At 37.5% G+C, this 22,949-nt stretch overlaps 1 protein-coding gene across 5 annotated transcripts in view; it reads right to left on the bottom strand.

Moving 5' to 3' along the window:
* Positions 1-22,949, bottom strand: part of LOC148644417 (serine/threonine-protein kinase Nek11-like) — a 60,753-nt gene that overhangs the window by 18,869 nt on the left and 18,935 nt on the right. For all 5 annotated transcript variants that reach the window (XM_088613752.1, XM_088613748.1, XM_088613749.1 and 2 more), the window contains 6 exons: positions 15,892-16,041; positions 11,727-11,805; positions 8,176-8,264; positions 4,817-4,930; positions 1,361-1,433; positions 1,201-1,267 (listed from right to left, as the gene is read on the bottom strand). In XM_088613752.1, the coding sequence (XP_088469878.1) occupies positions 1,201-1,267; positions 1,361-1,433; positions 4,817-4,930; positions 8,176-8,264; positions 11,727-11,805; positions 15,892-16,041 (572 nt within the window). The remainder of the gene's footprint in view (positions 1-1,200; positions 1,268-1,360; positions 1,434-4,816; positions 4,931-8,175; positions 8,265-11,726; positions 11,806-15,891; positions 16,042-22,949) is intronic.

Raw genomic sequence — 22,949 nt, forward strand, 5'->3', positions numbered from 1 at the left:
GGAAAGCTACAAAGGTATCTGCAAGACAAGTCCTCAACTGGTGTGAACTGGAATGGAAGAATGCTGGACACAAGGACTACTATTTAATTCTATGCTATGTCATATAGGAACGCGTGCTCCGAAACTAAGTCACCAATTGTGTTAAAAGATATTATGTTTGGCAAATAGGGAAGAGGAAGCCAATCTGGTCAGCACAGGGAAGCATGATAGATAACAGAAAAATATTTAAGGACTGTTCTAATTTAATAAGTTTGAGAAAAATACAGTGAGCATCTCTGTGTGTTTTACTCCCATACGCATGAAATAAAAACTTATTTTAACTTCTGAGACGGACTCCTGACTGTCTTTTAAGGGGAAGCAGGAACATTTCACAAATAAAGGATATAGTCCTTCCAATGTGACCTGTGTAAACCTAGGTTTCCAAAAGTCTGCCAGGGCATGCCCTGTATGGCTCCAGTGTGAGCCCTAGGGGGGCATTCCTACTAGATGCCTACAACCTGGTGAAGAATCCTCATTCCTGCCAATTGCACCTGTGATCTTGTCCTTTCGGCCACTGCCCAGCTTTGCCAGACAATTAAGTGTTAATTGTAATTATCTCAGGCTATGAAGCAGATCATTGACCTTTTTTCTAGGATGGGATAAAGGTCATTTCAATCCCGTTCTGCCTTGTGAATTAGCTACTATGCAGCCTGCCTGTACTAACCCTGTGATTCCACTCGCTCTCTGTTTGTAATTGTTTGTATTGAAGTGAGAAATGTTGCCGTCCTGTATAGGTTATATTTTCCCTTGTTTTGTTTGGACCTTTAGATAAAGTAATGTTTGTGTCTGCAATGAAGTTTTTTGGGGAGAAAAAGGCAATGGTCATTGAAGTGGAGATCTTTCACAATACAAAAACCCTCTCTTATATGTGGTGCTTAAAAGATATTTCAAAACATTAAATCTTTTAAACTTTGTTTTCTGGTTAGAGACGGGGATTATGTGAAAGGAAATTGTTTGTTAAAATGAGTGATTTTGATGCTTTTATTTCAGATTCAAATCTAAAACTCAGCTATTTTTGTCTGACGATTTGCCATGTCTTTAGACAATGTGAGAGCAAACTGAGTGTTTTCTGAGACTGTCTGAAAGAGCTCTGTTCCTAACAATGAGATTCTGTCAGAGCTGCAATATTATTGGTAAAAGAGGAGAAAAAATGACAATTACCTGAATTTTCTGGGCCTCCTTGATCTATTTCATCCCGTGTTCCATCTTCTGTCTCTCTATGGCTGACCTGTCACATGAAAAAAATGTAGTAAGAAAATTAAGATGTGGGAGTCCAGAACATGCAGAACAGTTGTTGAAACTTATTTAAAAAGTCTCTTACTTCTGAGTCCTGTTCAGGTCCTGATTTTAAAGCTCTCTTCTGGTTCTGTTTATAAAGCTGATTCACGGCTTTCCTACAAAGCATATAGGGGTTAATGTACATACAGCATGAGTGAAGACTTTAGTTCTCCCTAAAAACCTTCTCTTCTGCTGACAATGGCAGCCCTATGAAGACTGCAACCTCATCTCATGTTACTCATGTCAGTCTTGTCACATGATGTTTTAGGTTTCTGAGGGGCCACAACCCTCTCTAAACTCTCTCCAATATCCATTTGTTCTCAATTCGACTTTCGCTTTAGAGCACAGCTCTCTTTCTTTCATTTTCTTCGCTAGGCATTATAGTGCAAGGCTATGAGTGTGTATCAGATTCAGTATTCAGAAAGATTATAATAATAAAATAATATTCTGGCACTGCTTAATACTTCCTAGGAATGCTGCTGAAATGGGATCTGATCAGCAGGATGTGCTGTCTAACGTGAGCCATGCCACTGTAAATCAAAATGACTTTAACGGTCATTAAAGAGGGATAAGTGTGTTTAATTCCTCCTGAAGTGCCTGGCCCTTTTCCACTGGAGTGGCTGCAGGGTCAAGAACAATCCTTAGAAGCAGGAGGTTGTGCCTCAGACAACAATACCAAGATAACCTAAGAAACTAAGAAACAGGTCCTACTTTAGTGCCGTGCCAAAGGAAAGGAAAAACACATGTGTAATCACCCAATGGCACTGCAGTACAAAGTACTGTACATATACACATCTCAGCTCAATTACTGTTTCAACCCTTATACAAGAACTGCCATTTAATGCCATCACTGGCAGCATATTAACTAAACCTGGGAGGAAATCTCATGGGGCACTAGAAATAAATTTGAAACTGTTTTCTTGTAATTTTTTTCCTATGAAAAAATGTTAATGTATATTAATTATATGATCAAATATTCATCTTTTAATTCGATTTTTAATTAAAAAGCAGACTCAATACAAACACCAATTCAAACAACAGGTCTAATTATTACAGAGCAAGGCTTTTTGATCTTGATTAGTTTGCTAATAGTATAAAGGAATGGCAGATGTAAGAAGGAATGCAGTTGTACAGGACAGCTATAGAAGGAAAACAAGCCAGCTAAAAGACTTTGCCTGAAGTTTCTGTACTTTCAGAACAATTCTGGTCCAGAATTCATGTGATACCAATGAAACTAGATTAATCTTCTATACATTACAGTGCTATCAGTGCTGAAGGATTTGTATTTGCTATCATCACAACCCAGGTGGGCTTACTGATCGCTGGTTAATTGAACTTCACTTGCAATGGCTGTTCTCCTGGAACCCAAAACCATTTTATCCTTTAATGTAATAAAGATTGTTTGCATTAATTGTTTACAGCAGGAGTGCTTTGCATAAAAGCAATTAGAAGCCTATTTTGTACAGTTGCAAAACCAGTAATGTAGAAAGCTGTGATGATAATCAGCTTAAAAACAATTGTCTATCTTAAAACTGGCTATGCTTGCTGCTACGGTTGAGTTTGCTGGCTAGGTAATGGATTAAATTAGTTATTAGATGTCTTGTGTATCTCAAACCTATTTCTCAAAATTATAGAAGGGAGCAAAGATGTACATACATATACTGTATGCAGTAAAATATCCTATTGTGACTTGACCTGTAGGCTGAACCTCTATGGTCCACAGAAAGTACAATCATTCAAAATGGGAGTGCTTAGAACATTATAAGCAGAAATCCTTTTATATCTGCTTCATTCATATGCATGCACCATACTGTATGTGATGTATTTGTAAGAGAAAATGACAGCATTAATCCTTTATACATGGAAACCATCTTTTAGATTTATGAATGTGTTATTCAGTAAGCAGATGGAATAGCAACACCAAACAAACTGGAACATACATGTATACAATATTTTGTTTAAGAAAATGGCCTATAGCCTTTTTTTCTAATCTTGTAAACTCTGTGTGGAAGTACATACTTTTATGCTTTAAAAGTATTTTAAAAGGAATTTGTTTTCTGCACCTCAGGGGCAGCTCTGTCCACCAGATGCTGGCACTGTTGCTGTCAGCTGGGATTCAGATGAATGGAAGATTAAGTGCAGGCTTTTGGCCATGTGAACATGGAGATACAGTATATGAAATGTATTTAATGGGATATAAACTTTTAAAACATTATGTTAGCTGTTATAAAACAATTGACAACATTAGCTGAGTTGTGGTTTCCTATCATTTTAGTAAGCCTTTATTGTGCTTTACAAACAGTTTCTAAGAAATTTCTTAGACACCTGTTGCCACAAAAACACACCCTAATTCTGGCACTGCCAGGATGTCACCTTAAATGTTCACTTTTTAAGTGAAAAAAAAAAACTTTTAACAACTTAAAGCATTATAGGACACAAAATGGAGAACGCACATAGTAGTCTTAAATGATATAGAAAGCATATCGGGTTGAATAAAGTATGTTACAATATACAGTATGTAAGAATGTGAAACTAATGCATGAATGTGTGCACAATACTGAAATAAATAATAAATAATCTGACATAAGAAAATAAGTTTTTTGTTTAAAGCCTGTAATAATGGTACAGATCCAGTTGCAGGCAATCAAGAACTGTTGATTATGGTGATCTCATAATCTCTAGGGCTAATACAGGGGAGTTTATCATTTCCCATGCACAAGTTTTTATAGACGAGGGAGGGTGATTAATTTCTTTTATTTTTTCATTAAAAATGTTTTTGCTTCAGCTCTAGAGCTTTCTATAAGAAAACTGTCATTATACACTAAAATCTGTCCTTCACACCCAGGGTAGTGGATTTTAGTTCTAACACACAGGAAGTCTGACAGTACTCCAATACTCCAATTTAGGACTGAGTCTGTCAGTCATTGTAACAAGCAGCAGAGTCAGGTCTCGTTAGAGGAAATGCCTGTACATCTGGGTGCCTTCGACATGATATAAAACAGATATAAAAATGGACTTTACAGATTGCTTTAAAAGGCACTATAAAAACACTTCAGTTCTAGCATCCATGCAAAAGTGTGATGCAAAAGAGTTGAGTTGTATCAGTCTTGTTGAATTTTTACATACATTTTGTGTAACTTATTGCAATTGCTTTTTAATCATACTTGCTGCCTTAAATGCCAAATGCAGCCTGGGTTCAATTCCAGACCCGGGGTTTCCTCCCACAGTCCAAAGACATACTGGTAGGTGAAGTGGCTACTGGGAAAATCGGCCCTGGTGCGAGGGTGTGTGTGCGTGTGTCTGCCCTGTGATGGACTGGCGTCCTGCCCAGGGTGTACCCTGCCCTGTGCCCGTTACTTGCCAGGATAGGCTCTGGCTCCCCTGCAGCCCTGAATTGGAGGAAGCGGTGAGAAGATGGATGGGTGAAATAAGAAAAAGGAACAGCTGTGAAAGGGATACGAGAGAAGAGGGTCTCGACCTGCTGTGGAGGCCTACTCACTGCACTTTGCTGAAGTGAGGGTCTCCTCCTTGCCGCAGCCTGCGCCTCTCGCGAGGATCCAGCCCCTGTGCCTGGGCCACAGCTTGCAGGCTGTCCAAATGCACCTTCTTCTCCCTACAACACACACAAGCGCAGTTTGCCGGACCTACAGTGTGATATTATCTTCAGAGCAGCCCGTTTTTTTTCAGCACTGTACCTAGACCGTGATACAGGGTGGTGTGGAGACTCCACTGGGCTCACAGCACTGTACCTAGACCGTGATACAGGGTGGTGTGGAGACTCCGCTGGGCTCACAGCACTGTAACTCGACCGTGATACAGGGTGGTGTGGAGACTCCACTGGGCTCACAGCACTGTAACTCGACCGTGATACAGGGTGGTGTGGAGACTCCACTGGGCTCACTGCAGTGTAGGTCCACTCCAATCAAATTTTGGATCCAACAGGTAGCAGATTATTTTCTGTAACCTTTCTATATTCTGCTTTAATTGGGACATCTGGCAGGAATCTAACGTTAAACAACAAGTCCAAAGAAAATTAAATCATTGACTTCAAATGAGGTCAATCCTTTTTGTACACACTTTTCATTAGATCAAAAATACTAATGTGATGTAGTGATTATGCTTCTGGTACTTATTGTTTTAATACGGATTAGAGTCTCAAACTATATGCTTAATATTTGTCTTTGAAAAAGTCAAGCTTTTCTAGCACTTTTTTTTCCAAATAAATAATTGGCAAAACAACATTTCTAGTCATGGCATTGCAATTATGATAAGAAATGTTCGATAAGCACAAATGCTCCCATGTTCTGTCAGGGATGAATAGCAAATACAGATGAATTAAAGATCAAAGGAAGATTTTTGAGTTATTTCTGCAATGGCAGTGGAATAGTCTTATCATAAAGTCATCCTTCTAATTTGACATGGCTGACTGTAAGAAGGGGTGCTTGTGTGTCTGGTTAATTATTAGGAAATTAAAATGCTAAGGAATTAATTAGAATAATTTACTGGACAAATAATGGCCAGTGCTGCTACTATAGAACATGTAAAATTCATTTTACGAATAAACAGAAAACTTCTAAAATTAGAACTTTATCTTCCACATTTCTCAAGTGTACAAAGTGGAATTACTGGCCCTTTTTCAGCATGTTTCATCAAGCATATGCATTGGCTATCACTATGCTTCTCTCTCTCACTCCCTTTCCTCGTGTTTTCTTTTTTTAAACTGTTTTTCCCCAGTTGTCTCCCAGTGGAGGTGTTTGAGGGAGGATCTGTGTCGCCAGTTAAATGGGCCATGTGAGTCAGTGCGATTTCATTAAGTGGAAAATCAATGCCTAGCAGATCCTCTTTAGCCTGTAAAAATGGGAAATCTTGTTCTCGTCAATAAGCATCAGTCCCTTTTTTCATACGCTGAAATTACTGATCTATTGAAGCTGCATCTAAAAAATAAAAATAATACTCAATATATGAGCTCATAAACGCCCAGCAAGAACACAAATGATTGTGGAAGGCAGTCCATTTGGTAGACGTATTTGGATAAAGAGTCATCAAGGAATCAGCCTAAGACCTGGGTAATTTCCTAATAAACCATCTGTTGTACACACGTACATACTGTAGAGTAGTTTAAAACATGAGTGCAATGTGGCTCCATCACCTCTTAATAATAATAATTGCTTACACTTATATAGCACTTTTCTGTACACTCCACTCAAAGCGCTGTACAGGTAATGGGAATCCCTTCAACCACCACGAATGTGCTATCACTGGGGAGGAGAACAGAGGGATGATGCCAGTTCATAGATGGGGTTATTAGGCAGCCATGATTGCTAAAGGTCAATGAGAAATTTGGCCAAGATGCCAGGGTAACACCCCTACTCTTTTCGAGAAATGCCCTGGGATTTTTAATGACCACAGAGAGTCAGGACCTCGGTTTTACTCATCCAAAGGATGGTTGATGCTTTTATACAGTATAGTGTCCCCATCACTATGCTGGGGCATTAGGACCCACACAGACCCCAGGGTGAGCGCCCCCTACTGGCCCCACTAACACCTCTTCCAGCAGCAACTTTAGCTTTCCCAGGAGTCTCCCATCCAGGTACTGGCCAGGCTCACACCTGCTTGTGAGTTGCAGGGTGATATAGCTCTTGCTAGACAAGGGGGTCTCCAAATCACTAGCTTATTTGTAGTCATTTGGAATATGACTGAAATAATGTAATGTGCAAGTCTGCAATTTCCAAAGTCTTATTAGCATGGTAATAGCAATTCAGAAAGAAAATCATAATGATCTTGAATTGCTTTTGATTTAAGACGGGTGACAGCTATTTCTATTGAATAGATGTTAGGAATGCCAAGCACTTCATCCTCGAGTTCCTATGCTGCCCATTAATTCTCAGTCTATTTATATTAAGTATTCTTTATTCCACTGGAAACAAACAGGTGAAAATGAATCTGAAACATCTTTTGATACTTTCAGATTTAAAAGAAAAAGGTGCTGGGTTCATAGAAAGAGTCATTTACAGTACATCATGGGTACGTTGCCACAATGTCTGTAAGGAGTTTGTGGGCTCATTTTCTCAAATAATCCACCAATGGTACATTGATAGTAATTCATGTACACCTACACTTCTTGTAGGTAATTAGGTACATTAGATATGGAAATCAGCCGTTTTGTAATGTGTGCACACAGTGTAAATACAGTTCATCTCATTAGGAAGTTCTCATTAACCAACCACGTTTATTTTCTATCTACTCAGTTATAATAATTGTTTTCTCCTAAGCAGTGCACACACAAAAGGAATGACATATGAATTCATGTACTGTGGGGATCTGCTTACTTGAAAATTAAAATTAAATAAGGATGCTCCACATCTCCTCGTTTTGATCACTTTTGCACAGAATTATAGTATAAAAACGAAGTCAGTGACAAAGTTAGATCACCTCTGCAGTTGATAAAGAGAAGTTCTGTATTTTTTACATCTGTTGGGCGCCATTTTCTATACACCTCCACTTTCATTGTTAAATCAAATTGATTTTATTGTAACTGCTTTGCATCAGCATGCAGTAGAGGAGATATTGAACAGTTCTCTGAAACACGCACTTTTCACAGCAATTTGGCAATTTTAATCTTGTGAGGAGTATAAAAATGCCTTTAGGAGAATTAGCATCAAGGTGTGATTTGGCTTTTTACAGACAGTACAGCTAACTCACAGGAGTCATTAATCGAGGTCTAACCAGGCTAGAACAGTCATGTGTAATAGGAACTCAGCACAGGGGATGTGCAGGGTCCAATACAAGCTTTTTAAGTAATTGTGATGCAGCTTTTTGTTTCCTCATGTCTATCTTATTTCTCCTTTGCCCACTCACAGTGCGGCTGCAATACGGGCAGATTCCGAAGAAACACTGGACTCCTCTGTCTCCCTGTGGAGAACATCTCCCAGCATGTCCGCCAGACTCTGGGAAACAAAGCAGAGAGAGTACAATCATGTGAATGTCAGGTTGCAAGTAAGATGAAGTCATTTGGTTCACCTTGCTGGTATGGTCATGCAACCATTTCTTGGAGGATCACAGGGAATTAATCTGGCACTCTGTCCTTCTTTCAGGAAATTGTCCCTTGGGTTGACACATTGAACTTGTTTTGCTCCTTTAAACTATCTGTAAAAGAACAGACTAGGAATAATTTTGTTGCTCCTCTTTTAACTCTTTCTGAGGCTTTAATATCCTTTTATGTGGTATGATGGCCATAACTGAACACAATTGTCTCAATCAGAGATCACTGTTACAACCCCTCATTTTAAAGTCCAAACGTTTTGCTACATACTTAAGCATTCTGTTTATATCGCTGCCCCATAGAGTCCTGATGAGAACACAGAAGACATCCAGAACACTTTTGCATAAAGAGTCTTGCAGCTCAGAAGCACCCCTGTGATATTGTACTGTATGTTGTATGTTCCTTCAACCAGTGTGGATCACTTTGCACATCTATCCATTTTCTTATCCTCTTATCCAGCACAAGGTCACAGGGGACCAGAGCCTAACCTGTGAAAGCAAGAGACACGAGACAGGATACACCCTGGACAGCACACCATCATAGTCCATCATAGGGCAGTCACAGACATGCCCACAGGGATGCTTTTTTACAGAAAAAAAATTACCTACCAGTATGTCTTTGGACCGTGAGAGCACCCAGAGGAGCACCCAGAGGACACCCACACGAACACAAGGAGAACATTCTGTGCAGATAGAGTGAATTGAACCCACTGCACTGCACACTATAAATCTTTGTCTTTACAGAATACAGCTTATTCCCTGTGTAGTTTTGAAAGCTCCTTGCACAGAAGTGGGTGAATTTTATTTTTGAAATAATGAGAATTACCATTATTGCACATAAAGGTCCCTCAAATTATTGCCTACAGTACCTCATTAAGGTACTTTGGTGTGGTTTGTCATGGCTGTAACCTTTAACACAACTAAATGTGAAGACTGCACAAGTTTCTGGATACTTTTGTAAGGTGCTGTATTCCTATAATGTCGCAGTTTATTCTTTGTATTTCTAGCGGTATAAGAGTTTAAAAATTGATGTATTATTTATTTTAAAGTCTAGAAAATCCAGAATACATGGTGCTATATTAAATCTTGTATACTGTATATGAGACCTCTTCCACGCAGTTGTCTGTGAATGGGAAATATTTATTGAATACTAATGTGAAATTATTATTTAGGATTTTTTTTTACATGTATCATTCTAGAATGGATTCATTAACTTACAGGACTGCTATACAGTATGTTATATGTTACTGTAAAATTCAAAATGGTGTTTATCCTCGTTTCTCCACAGACTATGATTACTGAAACTATAGATAAGCAATGTACCTGAATAGTAATCCTAAATCATTATACCTAATTTCATTAGTTCATACTGAAAAAAACTGTTACAGTCTAACTACCCTGCTTTCCAACTGAATAATGACACTGTTGTAAAACAGCTGTTGCAATAGCAAAAAGCCACTAATGAATGGCAAATGATAAACCACGGGTTTGTTGAGGTTACCTTCAAAGAAATGGAAACCGCAAATCTGTAGAAATGAAATGAGTCACTGTCCAATTTACTGTAATTACTCGTTCCACTAATTGTTAAGATAATACTATTTATCTTTTTCAAAACTTTATTTTCAGAAATAAAAGATAGACAATGAACAAAATAAAAATGAGAGCCTTCATCTAAAATATATCCTTTACAAACGGTCTGATTTTTGCTTTAGTGGATATTTTATTTTCTGAAAGAAATATTTTTCTGTAATACAATAGTATATTTATATAGAGAGAGAAATTTTTAAAGAGGGTGGAAAATGTATTTAACTTTATTCATCATAATTTTAGGGCACATTGTGAATATTTTGCAGGCATTTTAATTTTGTGACATGGAAAAACCTTGAAAATTCCATCAGTAAGAAAAATACATGACTTAAAAGTTCTCAATTAGATTTCTGCTCTAAAACCTTGAACTGTCTAGCAGCCTTCTTGGTAATGCAGAACAGGCTGCTCAAGATGTTAACACCATGACTATTTCACTGTATAGACACACTGACTGCAGCATAAAGGTTAATCAATTGCCATAAAAAACAACTAGTGCAAACCTAAATGAATGTGTTTTTTTTTTTATAAAGGTCACCCTTATAATGAGATTCTGTTACCCTGCCTCATGATATAATTGTTTTGAGCAGGTTCTGACTGCTAATTTCAATTCACTGAGATCTCCAATGACATTTTGCTCTTTATATTCAAGTTGGGAAAGTCTTCATCTCTCCCTCAGGCACAACGTAAAATGGCACTACCACTGAAGCCCTCATTTGTGCCACTGAGAGTCTGAAACATGTCTGCTACAGTGCCTACAGGCAGACCTGCCTGTCACAACCAGTGCAGACGGGCTGGTAACTTTCCTGTTTTCTTTGGATGTGTCCTAGCAGAATCTCCATCAGAAAAAAAACAAAACAAATAATGGTTCAAAACGAATTTAGTAAAGGGGAGTAGAAGAAGAAAGGATTTCAAAGTGTAAACTGCTAGTTGGTGTCGCTTGGGATGTATATACTGTACCAGTCGAATAATATTCTGTTGTCACAGAGCTAATCAGTTAGAAATCATGTTAATTGCTTTGAGGAAGACTGGCAGTGTAAGTGTATATGTTGCTTTCAAAATCACCAAATGGTGAAAAGTACTGTAGGAAGAGCCTGTAACTTTGTTTCTAGACTTATTGAAAAAGCCACACTATTGGTTCCAATACTCATTTGTTGTGTTTTTAGTTCCCCCAGTACAAGCATAATCAGGAAAGTCCTACAAGCATACTGTACAAGTATTGTACTGTAATAATAGATGTGTTCAAAAAGGCAATGTGAAATGAGTTATCCTGCATGGAGGGGGATGTGCTGCCTGAACACAACAGTAAATCATTTTCTTTCAGAAACATAATTTAGCATGGGAAGCTTCTGCATTATTAATATGTTTTTAATGAATTTCTCACAATTGAGATTAGCTGCAATATTTCTCGTTATTGCCAATTCGGTGGAGGCCAAATGCCAAATACCCTGAGATGCTTTTCTAAAGAGATGCAGAAGGATTTAAAAAAAAACACAACTTAAGGAAACAAATTTAAAAAAAAATCACCAGTAGTCATTCATGAACCGAGAAGCCGAGAAAAATAACTAGTGGAAAATGCTGTAGTAGTTCAGGTGGAAAATGCATGCCTGTTACACATGATGTAAAGGAAACAACAATTAGAACAAAACTGGGGATCATCTGTATGGCAATAAAATAGCAGGGGATAGAAAACATGGATTTAGGAAAGGTGCAGGTTGTTGTTCAATGTACTTCTTGCCCATCTGCGGCCTGCCTGTACAGTACCGCATGCTTATCTCACTTACTTTCACGTGCTGCTCAAGAAATGGGATTCTGAGTATTTCAGTGGCACTGGGTCTCTTCTTGGGGTTCTTCTCCAGCAAGCTGCAAATAAAGGAAGAGCACAACCTGCTTATTCGCTGCTCTGCAGGAGGTGTCCATTCAAGCCAGAGGAAATCTGGATGAGCTGAAAGCAGTTCTCTATAGTTCACTTGCTGGACGTTACCTGCTTAGTCTTACTTTATTTTTTAGATTTTAAAAAACAGCCTTTATTCCCATTCAATTCAATAATTACATAGAGCTAATCAACTCATCAAAGTCCCACCCTCCTGTCACCCTCCCCAACACATAATATGTAACAACAACCCCCAGTAATCCAAAAAAGTCATATTTTATTAAGCTAGCTATTTAATAATATCCCAGACTGAAGACGCATGTTACATATAGTGACACTGATCTTCAGGATCTAGCAGTTTCTGTCGTACAATGAAGTGCCAAATACAAATGTGAGCAATATAGTAAATTAAAGTATAAGGAAGCCTTTTGAGAAAGACATGTTCTGTTATTGTTGCCTTTTGGAAATATAAGGAAATTATTTCAAATGTATTGTGTTTTTTTAACGCAAGAGATCATGTGGCAGAAATATGAAAATTATGTTTACCAAGCTTAATGGCCAGTGTTTGGCAAATGGAATTTAGATTTAGAAGTTTGCATTTATTGAAAAATCAAAAAAGAAAACCATGCTAAAATACAGAGGCATCCTGAATGACTGCAAAGACAGTGCAGCTCGTTTGACTTGTATCACTTGTAAGCAATGATAATGGGGAACCACATGGGTTTTCCTCAAACCAGGAAAAGGAGATAGCCTTAGATAGTCCCAAGTTAATGGGACATTTATTTGGTCTCTCTCAGCCATACCGAATGTATTCATCTGTTTAATCAGAAGGCAAGTGACACAATCATTAGTTTGACAGAGCCTGTTTTGTAGTACTTATAAGAGACATTTATGAGATAATATGGTCATAGGTACTGTATGTTTCTTTGATGGTTCATAAGATGCACTACAGTATATTAACATCAGTTCCGCTTACAGAACTGCTGTTTCACTTTTGCCTTAAAAACTTTTAAGGGCAAGCAGAGGAGCCTTTGTCGAAATACATAAAAATGAATGTATTCACAAAATATATAGGTTGTATTTCTCCAAGTCAAAAGCGGAAGGTTTTGTACATCGGTTTGACAGAAAAGAACATCTTAAAATGGATACATAGTGTCCAGGCTATATCTGTCCCATCCCTCTACAACACCTGCTGTAACTACAAACTATTTTTCTAATATTTTGTCCCAACATGAAAAATATGGTCAGTTCCCTAGGGGTTAGTTCCTGGCAGACTAAAATAGAAGCAATATCTCAGAGAACAAGGTTACTGCCTAAAAGGACATCCAATGCCACACTGAGCACCATTCTACAGTAACTCAATCATAAAGCAGCACTGGCTGTCCTGCAGGTCCTCCCAAAGTTTAAGGTGGAACCTGAATTATATATCATTGCCAGTTACAGCCATCATTATAGTTGTGAGGACATGGTGAATGAGTGCCTTCAGTCAGGGAAACATAATTAGGCATCACAGTTGCTTGTCTGTAGCTGACCCCAGGATAACACCATCCACAGTAATGATTTTCTTTTACCACAAACAGCAGTCATTATTGCACCAGAAGAAACCCTTTCCTTTCTTCAAATTCTGGGTCTGTTAGGGGCCTATAAATCATTAGTGATTATCTGACTGATGTTCGCTGTTAGATAATGGTGTCACAGGAGTGGAAGAACAGTGTCTGGAAAAATTGGGTTTGTTTGCAAAAGACACTCACAGCATTGAGAACTGCTGGGTCCCTCTAACAAAAGCCCTTGCCTTATTAGGGTTTGCACATGAGGTTACACATCAGTTAACAATTAAGGTATAAAAAAGCACAGTATTAAGCAAAAACAAACACAAAATACAACAAAAACAACAAAGCAAAGAATTTAATGAATAGTGAGTTCAGACTTTTTTTTACATTTATAACAATTAAGCTTAATTTAAATTTCTCTTTTCACAAATTAACATCTTTCTAGTTAAACAACACGGATCAAGAAGTTACCACTTTAATATTCAAAAGCGCATAAAAAGATGTAAGAACAAAGGAATAAAAAAAGTGAGCATTGTGATTAGGAGGTATGGAGCAAATTGGGGAACAATACTCCAGTGTCAAATTAGATGGGTGAATGATAATTAGCGAAGATAAGGAGGGAAGGAAACATCTGAGTGGGTGAAACCCAAACATTCAAAGATGACTGTGCAGATGTCCCAAAAGGAGACCAATTAAATAAATAAATGACAGATTACTTGAAATGTGGAAAGTTCAAATAACATGACAGTGCACTTTTTTAATATGTTGTGTGTGCAGTTATGTTACAGTGGTTTAATATAAAAAGTGGAGAGGAAAGTTTAAAAATAAAATACCTGTCCACTTTTCCTGTGTGAATGATATTACTAACAGGGAGCCATGTTGATAGGATTATCATCCAAACACTTTTGGATTTAAGAGCAATGGCTATGAAGGTTATGCTTACAAACGTATGTATGTTCATTGTCCTAGTAATTATATTTGGTTCATATTTTCATTTGCTGAGTTATTGCTGTGTGAAACAGTCTGCTTTAAAATCAAAAACCTTTGGTTAAAATGTCCATTTAATCAGATCCTTAGACTGCAAACTGCAGAGAACACAGCAGCAAGGAAAGTGACTGTGAGACAGCATCCAAATGCATTCTACCTTTTTCAAAATGCAGGGGCACTAAAAGGTTACATTAACATGTCTCTTGCTATCCTGAAAGGGAAACAGGTTTTCAACAAATTAGAGAGGTCATCCTGACCCATCTGTCCTGTGGCAGAAAAAAAAACAACACAGATTATACTGTGGCAATACAGCAGCAAGCGGACGAATGCCACTCATTTCCCCTTAATGGACTTTTCCTCTAACTTGTCAGTTCACCAAACCAAGAGTAGTTGAAAACAAGTAGATTAATTTCCATTTAAAAAATCACCTGGTGGAAACACCAAGCTTGAAGAAAATGGACAAGACAGCGTTCAGATGTCTTAGGACTCTTAGCTTTTGCAAATTTTGGGGGTGATTAAAATGATTTCTTTACAGCATTGTACAATGTACTGCACTTTTATACAATAACTGCTATTGCAAAGAGGTTATATTTGTCTGTCTACACCGTCTATAACATTATTTCTGATAAGTGCGCTGTGGGTCAATATTTTCCCTCAGTGCAATTGTGGGCTAACAATGGGACATCCTTCTAGAACGTGATTAGAATTGACTCCAATTCAAGAAAACAGGGCTGCCAAGGGCTGCCCCAACTGATCAATGTAACACTGCTCTCTCACAGGAGAGGGGGGAATGATTTTATACAGTAGATTAAATTTCATCAGTCATAGCAAAATGGCTTCTCTTAACAACACAAAAAGGTGCTTGTGTAAGGTGTATAATACTTGTTTTATAACTGTTTAACCTACAGGGTGGGTTAGAGCTAGCATACAGTATGTCAGAGAAGTCCTTTTACTTTGAAGCCTAAAAGGATTACATGGAGGTCCCTTAAATTATATTTCTCTAACAGAATTGTGCTGTTAGAATAGTTTAGTCTAATACAGTACAATACAACATCATTTTGTATTGCTCAGCATCTTATTTAAAGCACTCATTCAATGAACACACATTGGCTAAATGCATCATATGTGAGCCATATTGTACAGTAACAGGTGCCAGTGTAAAGAATTGAAGTCTTGTCACATTCTTATACCTAGACAAATAAATTCTGAGTCTTTCACAAAATATTCACCCAGTGTTTAGAAACATGTAAAGATTTAAGAATTTGCATAAATAAAAGAGGCAAGGGATTAAAAGCACTTCATGTTATTGCATTTTCTTCTTTGTTATACAACATGTAGCACAGAAGCCATTGGATGTATTTGTAAAAGAAAGTAACAAAGTGAAACTGTTTATAAACGTCTGTAAAATAAATCTGACCAAACCTCAGTTTCAGCACTTTGACAGGCCACCCAATAAGCATTCATCTGTAAATCTGACACATTCAAAAGCTCAACTAATTCTTCTAACTTCATAAGGGCATGACATGTTACACATCCTACCTTTGCAGGACATCATTCAGTTCAGTGGAAAAGCAGTCAGGCAGCGCAGGAGAGGGACCCTGACAGATCTTGTAAACTAGCTTCATCCAGTTGTTGGCCTCAAAGGCTCTGGTAAGAGTGGCTATCTCATATAGCACACAGCCCACAGACCTGCAACAGGGAAGCAGCCTCATTATTTAATAGCTTTTGGCTTTTGCAACCTTAAGTCCTTATGTTAATGCATATTGACATCCACCCATATTGCACAGTAAGATGATATTGTCCTCCATGAACCCAGTCAACGATAACCTTGAAAAGCAGTTTGTTAATGTGAAAATAAACAGCACATACTGTACTTTAGGACCTATACACACACCAGGCCAATGGGCATGCTAAATGTCTGATCCAGTTACACTTTCCTTCATATTAATCAGTTATCTGCCGCTCTTCATGATTAATGAGGCTACAAGATTCTTCCATAATTTATTATGTATGTATTACCGCTAAATGTGTTAAATCATATATATTATGATGGAATATAGTGTAAGGCGTTGGGGCTTAGGAAGTGATCTTCCCTAAGAGTAAGAAAGTGAGTTGAATGCATAATAGGAAAATTCACAAAGCCATTTATCACAGCAACGATAGATTTCACAATCATGATGATTTATTGTATTAACTCTTCTTGATTACTTGTTGAAATCCTAATTGTAAATTGCTTTAATTCTGATTTCCTTAGTGGGAAAAACAGGTATAGCTGATGTTTTGATTTGGGTGGTTTTTACAAATCCCTAGGGTGATTCTGGGTTTGGATGCAACCTTCTTGTAACCATGAGAAACCTGAGTAATGTCTAAAGAAGCCTGCAGACTGGAAGGACATTAAGAAGGTGACATCCGTTTTGCTTCCCATCCAATGAACAAAAGGCAGACGCTGAAGGCAAGAGCATGTTTCCTCCTTCACAGGAACTGTACCACACAGGTGACTCTCACACTGCAGTTATACGAGAGCCAGATTACCTTATTCACAGGAGACATGCTGATAAGTAATGCTCCTCTCCCGCAACTCCCAGAGCCCCTAAAAACAGTATTTTTAGGAAGCGCTTGTCCCCTGAGCCTGGAGATGTTATGACGTGTTGAACTTGTCAGCTGCGCATTTGGGAAAGAAAACCTTGTGTCTTACAATATTACACCCCTCTTGTACCTTTTCCCCTTATCCTTTCTGTCCCATTTGCTCTGATTATTTTTCACTACAATATATCATTCACATAGAAGAACACTTGAAGACATTTTTAATGATTCACATACAGTACTGCATTTCTTGGGCTTCGATATTTCACCTGCATTTCAGTCCAGTTATCAGCTTTAAAGCTGCTTCTTCTGCAGCTTTAGATGCAAATTGTTGATGCAGCAGTTTTGTTTTTCAAAAGGATGTCCTAGATATTCCATCTGGCACATCATGATATTCAAAGCCCAAACAGTATCTCCACTGTGATGTAATTCAGTGAAAAACATAAAAAGAATCTGAATATCCTTTCTCTTGCAGGTTCATCCAGAGTGTACGAAATGTGATTAGAAATCCAGTGTTTGCAAGAAACAACACAAGATGCATATGCTGCACACAAATTAAATAACATGTTTGAAAACTCTGCAGACTGGTAAGAGAATAAGAGCCCTATCTCTGTAACAACAGTCTCAACCACACATCTTCACACAACAACAAAAAATGTTGTATTACATATCTTGAAGGATTTTGCAAAACTAACTCAAAAGTGAAGATGCCTTTCTTGGCATTGCATGTATATATTCCAAAACATGTAGTTTGTAGTGTGCTTTCTTTCTGCTCTCCCTGCTGTGTCTGCAACAGAGATGCCCCTGTCTCTGAAAGTCAGCGGCATCCAAGAGTTGAAAATGTATTTTGAAGTGCTGCTGTTTGTACCATAGTTTTGAATTCTCTGGTTGTCACATCCCTAGAACTGTTTCAGGTACAGTACAGAATTAGCTGTCTCTTTTGCTTTAATGCTGAGTTAATTCTATGCAGCTCTGCGTGTGGCAGATCTTTTATGCACACTCCGTTATGTGTGCTCAGAACTGCAGTGAATTTCACATGCTAACAAGGCACTTTGGCATGTCTCCCTTGTACGGTTGTGAGCCCCTCCTAGGAGGATGGTTACAATTTCTTGATTCCTGGCCTAGATAATATACTTTCCTTAGATTTATCTATGCAGATTTTTGGTTTTAACCAGAGCTGACTTTGTTCTTACATCCTGGATTGGGCTCTTCCTTGAATTATCTATGAATATTTGTAAAATAATAACTTCTCAGGACTCCAAGTTCCTCTTTGTGACATCATCTTTAGCAATAATTTGATGTACACAAACACAGATATACATTCTGTTTAACTGCACCATTCATCTTAAATTTGAGATACTGCTATAGTAGAACATACACACACTTGTAAAGACTGCCAGCAAAACAAAAAGCAAAGCCGCAAGACAGAAGTGGATTATGGGGTAATATTATGTACAATAACAGTATAAGGATCCAACAGAAAAAAGCTTTGGCAGAAACATTTTTTCAAGATAATAACAATAATATCTGTGTTTATATAAAAAGCAGAAGAACCACCAAATTCCTTTGAACAGACTTTGAAAATCCCATAATGAGTGCAGTAAGCTGATATGCTATAGTTCAGGTAACAGAATGGGAAACTGTGTGAATAGATATTTATAGTCTTCTACAGAACTTCTAAATTAAACCTCCAGACTGTGTTAGTATCAAATGAAATTGAATATATTATACAGATTACCACTAATTCTCAAAAAGTAAGGTATTCATTCTCCTGATCAGAAACAAATATTGAATGTTTAGAGGAATAAAACTAATTATACAAAATGACATGCCTCGGTTATTAATAGTTAACGTTCTATTTTTCAGAATAGAACACTATAGAACAGAATAGAACACTTACCAGCAGCCATATCACCTTGCAACTCACAACTGGCAACCCACTGAAGCTCAGCAGGTGTGAGCCTGGTCAGTACCTGGATGTGAGACCTCCTGGGAAAAACTAAGGTTGCTGCTGGAAGAGGTGTTAGTGGGGCCAGCAGGGGGTGCTCACCCTGCGGACCATGTGGGTCCTAATGCCCCAGTATAGTGACGGGGACACTATACTGTAAACAGGCGCCGTCCTTCGGATGGGATGTAAAACCGAGGTCCTGACTCTCTGTGGTCATTAAAAATCCCAGGGCGTTTCTTGAAAAGAGTAGGGGTGTAACCCCGGCGTCCTGGCCAAAATTTCCAATTGGCCCTTACCAATCATGGCCTCCTAATAATCCCCCTCTATGAATTGGCTTCATTACTCTGCTCTCCTCCCCACTGAGAGCTGGTGTGTGGGGAGCGTTCTGGTGCACATTGGTGGTGGTGGTTGAGGGGAGTCCCCATTACCTGTAAAGCGCTTTGAGCAGAGTGTCCAGAAAAGCACTATATAAGTGTAAGCAATTATTATTATTATTATTTGTATTATTATTATTATTATTATTATTATTATTACTATATGCAATTGCAATATATGCTGAATTTTTTTTTTTCATTTTGTCAGTTGATTCCAACTGTAATCTGAGAAATACTGTATATGCAACATGTGAGGCCTCCCATATTAATGATGTGCATTAAAGATCCAGTACACATCAGTTTTCTGGTGGATGGCATGGAATCATAGAAAGTGAATCATCAGAATGAAAGGATGTGGGCTATTCCTATCAGCACATGGTGTTTCTGCAACTCAACGGGAAGTGGCCTGTGTTCTGGCATGCAGCAAATGCATCAAAAGAATGCGCGTTTAATTATTGTGTTCTACTCCTTGTACAGAAAAAGTTTGCTGTCCAAATACATCAAAGGATATTATGAAACAGACCGTGAGCCACCACTTGAAAAGCTCTCTGCATTTCAATAGTTCCTACACCCACATGGAGTGCTGAAAAGCAAATTAACAAAAATACAGCACAATGATCCTATTGCCATTGTCCATGTACTAACATACTCCAACACAGCTGTGTCTCAGTCTTATTGCATGCATTCCCATCCATAGGAGAGATTTGGACTGTTTATGATTTATACATACAGTACGTGTTTCTCAAGTATTATCTCTATGCATAAACGCACATTGATACAGTCTAGTTCACAAACATAAATACAATTGAAAAGGCATTTGAAAGAAAATAGTAATTCTGCATGGAAACACTCTGACAATGATATCTGCATATAATAACACATTTTTATATGTATTTTACAGAACAAACGTAGTTTCCAAAGATAAGGTACTTCTTTTTGATTTCCCTTTTGATCACCGTTTGTATAGTCTAAGTAATTGCAACAGTGCTCCGTGATAATTTGTTGTGAACGACACTAAATAAAAATAAATTAGACTGAAATTCAATAATGTCATGCAAAAAAGTATATTGCTTTGCAAATGCAACATTGAGTCTAAAGGTTAACAGCTGTAGATATTTCAGATTAGAATCAAACAAAGATTTAATTGAAAACCCACAGATACTGGTATAAGATTTCTGTTTTATTGACACTATTTATAAAAAAAAACGACTTCTCTACATTCAATCACAAGAACTTAGTGTGGGCTTGAGTAAACAGACACACAAAGACCATACATTGAAGGACACGCTTTATACAGTACATGCTTTTTTAATCCACTTGTTATATAATTAGAATTTATTCTGAAAAGAATAACTCTCTCCCTGACCTCCGTAGCCACCTCAATCTGTTTCTTTTTTAATTTTCCAAGTACTGGGCTACTTCATTCCTCAATTCTCTGTTCGTCTAACAGCAGAACACATTTGCCTTTTAAGGAAATAAAACAAGGAGATGTAACAATAACTGATCTGGTGACTGCATAGCTACTGTACTTAAAATGTGGTTGCCTCTGAGAACAGCCCATTTGTGACCACACATCTATAGCCGCTGATGAAAATCCCCTCTAATAAGGTAGTATTACAAATTATCACTGCAAAGTATCAGCATAGTCACAGACTCGTCCATTATTCACATGACAACACTGGGCACAACAGGGAAATGGAGAGGGTAACTGGAAGTACTGTAGGTTGGAAAAAAAAGCAACTGGGAATACCTTTTTTATTCTAAAATAGCCAAACCTGCTAAACCTACCAAGACAGCCATTCTGTAACTTGACTAAACATTTATTTTGAGTAGCCTTTAATTACTTTTCATAAAATATTTAATGTTACTTTTATGTTTTTCACTAAAACACTTTTTTATCTTTAAATGTTAGTGGATCTGTTTACTTTGAGATTATTGTTACTTTCTATCCCTTGCCACAAAGGTATTTGTGCCAGTGGTAATAATTGAGTTATTTTGTTATTATGCCTAGGGTATGGAACATTGCAAATTACTTCCAATCTATTTCTGCCTCAGACAAAAGATAACGTGAGTACACAAAAGCTTTAAAATGTCATAATTCTCTGTGTTATGTAGTTTTAATTATGTAGCCATTTATCACTAATTATTACAAAACTGAAATAACCAATTCAAAGCACCTCAATTAAAAAAAAAATGGGTCCAAAAGCAAATAGTTAAAAGAGGCAGAAAATCCTATTATTTACACTTTTAAGTGTAAGTGAAATTGTTTATTTTCAGTGTGTATTATTAAACAGGCTTGCTGTAACACTGGATTACACATAACAGCTTTCACAAAGATTGCATCCACTGCCTTTGAGCTATAATTTCCTGTTGCTCGTGAAGCCACTGAAACATTTATTTCCACAATTCTCCATAGGTATAGGCGACATTTAATATCTCATTATCACCCTCACAGCAATCTCGGTCCAGCTGATCAAAACTAGAAGCTGGAAAGCTGATGCTTGTCTGCTTTGATCTTGCTTCACGGCCTTTTGCTTGAACATCAGATAAGACACGAGAAAGAATAGAACTGTTTCTCTTCTATCACAAAGTTTAGTGAACTAAGGAGGCGTCCATCTGTGATATTTAATAATCTATGCAGTTCACCGGGGAATGGGGAGTTAGTCAACAGTGGTATAGTATGTCCAACACCATTGTGTTTAATGTTTTAAAAAGTGTCAGTTCACAAACCTCAGCCTTTTGGTTTTCTGTTGCTCAAAGACATGAAACAATACGGTGAAAACTAATTATATTCAGTGTATAAGCATTTAATTAAGCAATTAAGTCTGTTCGCAATTTAAAGAGAGCCTATAATGTAGTACAGTAACAAAAAACTAATTGATACTTCAAACGCAGAATCTTTCCATCTGCAGGCTCTTTCCTCAAGACTTTACAAACATGTTCTATAACAGTTATTCACAATAACATTGTCTTGTTTTTACATGTTTTGGGAGACCACAAGCAAGAACTGCTTATGGAATACAAGGAAAAAATAGTATTTAGCTTATCTCAGTTGATGAAGCTTTAAACTGCATTGAACATTTTGGGAGTGTCTAATAATTTGTATCAATACAGGACTCAATTATCCATACCTAAATTCTCATGTTAAACATGCATCTGTTAAAAAAATAAAATAATGGTCAACCCTATCATTGTAGATTTGCTGTCTAGTTAAATTTCACACAGCTGACACAAATAAATTAGGTTTCAAATGATACAATGGAACAATGAAAACCAACATGGGGTGCCTGCGCATTAGATTAAATAAACTTCAGAGAGTTGAATGTTTCAGATTCAATACTTTGTTGCCAAGTCACCAAAGTGATTGGAATTCACCCCACTGCAGCCCAAATAAAAACAGAAACAACGCTTTTACATACACAGTACACATTATTTAATCAGTCAATCTTAGGCTCAAGTTTAGAATTAAAAACGATTGTGTGAGAAGCATTCTTTCAATTTGAATACTTGTTCCAATTCCTTTATGATATCCCCTTTTACTTTTGACCCAGGGAATTCCCTTTATTTCCCAAATTAAAAAAAACTTGACAATTTATATTTATTGTTTTCCTAATTAATCCCATCCAGTTCCTTCAAATGTCTTTCTAAATGTTTTTTTTTTGCACCCATAGTTTTAACTCCCTGAGATGACC

This window comes from Lepisosteus platostomus, chromosome 20 (genome assembly GCF_059453375.1).
Source record: "Lepisosteus platostomus isolate fLepPlt1 chromosome 20, fLepPlt1.hap1, whole genome shotgun sequence".
Classification (NCBI taxonomy): domain Eukaryota; kingdom Metazoa; phylum Chordata; class Actinopteri; order Semionotiformes; family Lepisosteidae; genus Lepisosteus; species Lepisosteus platostomus.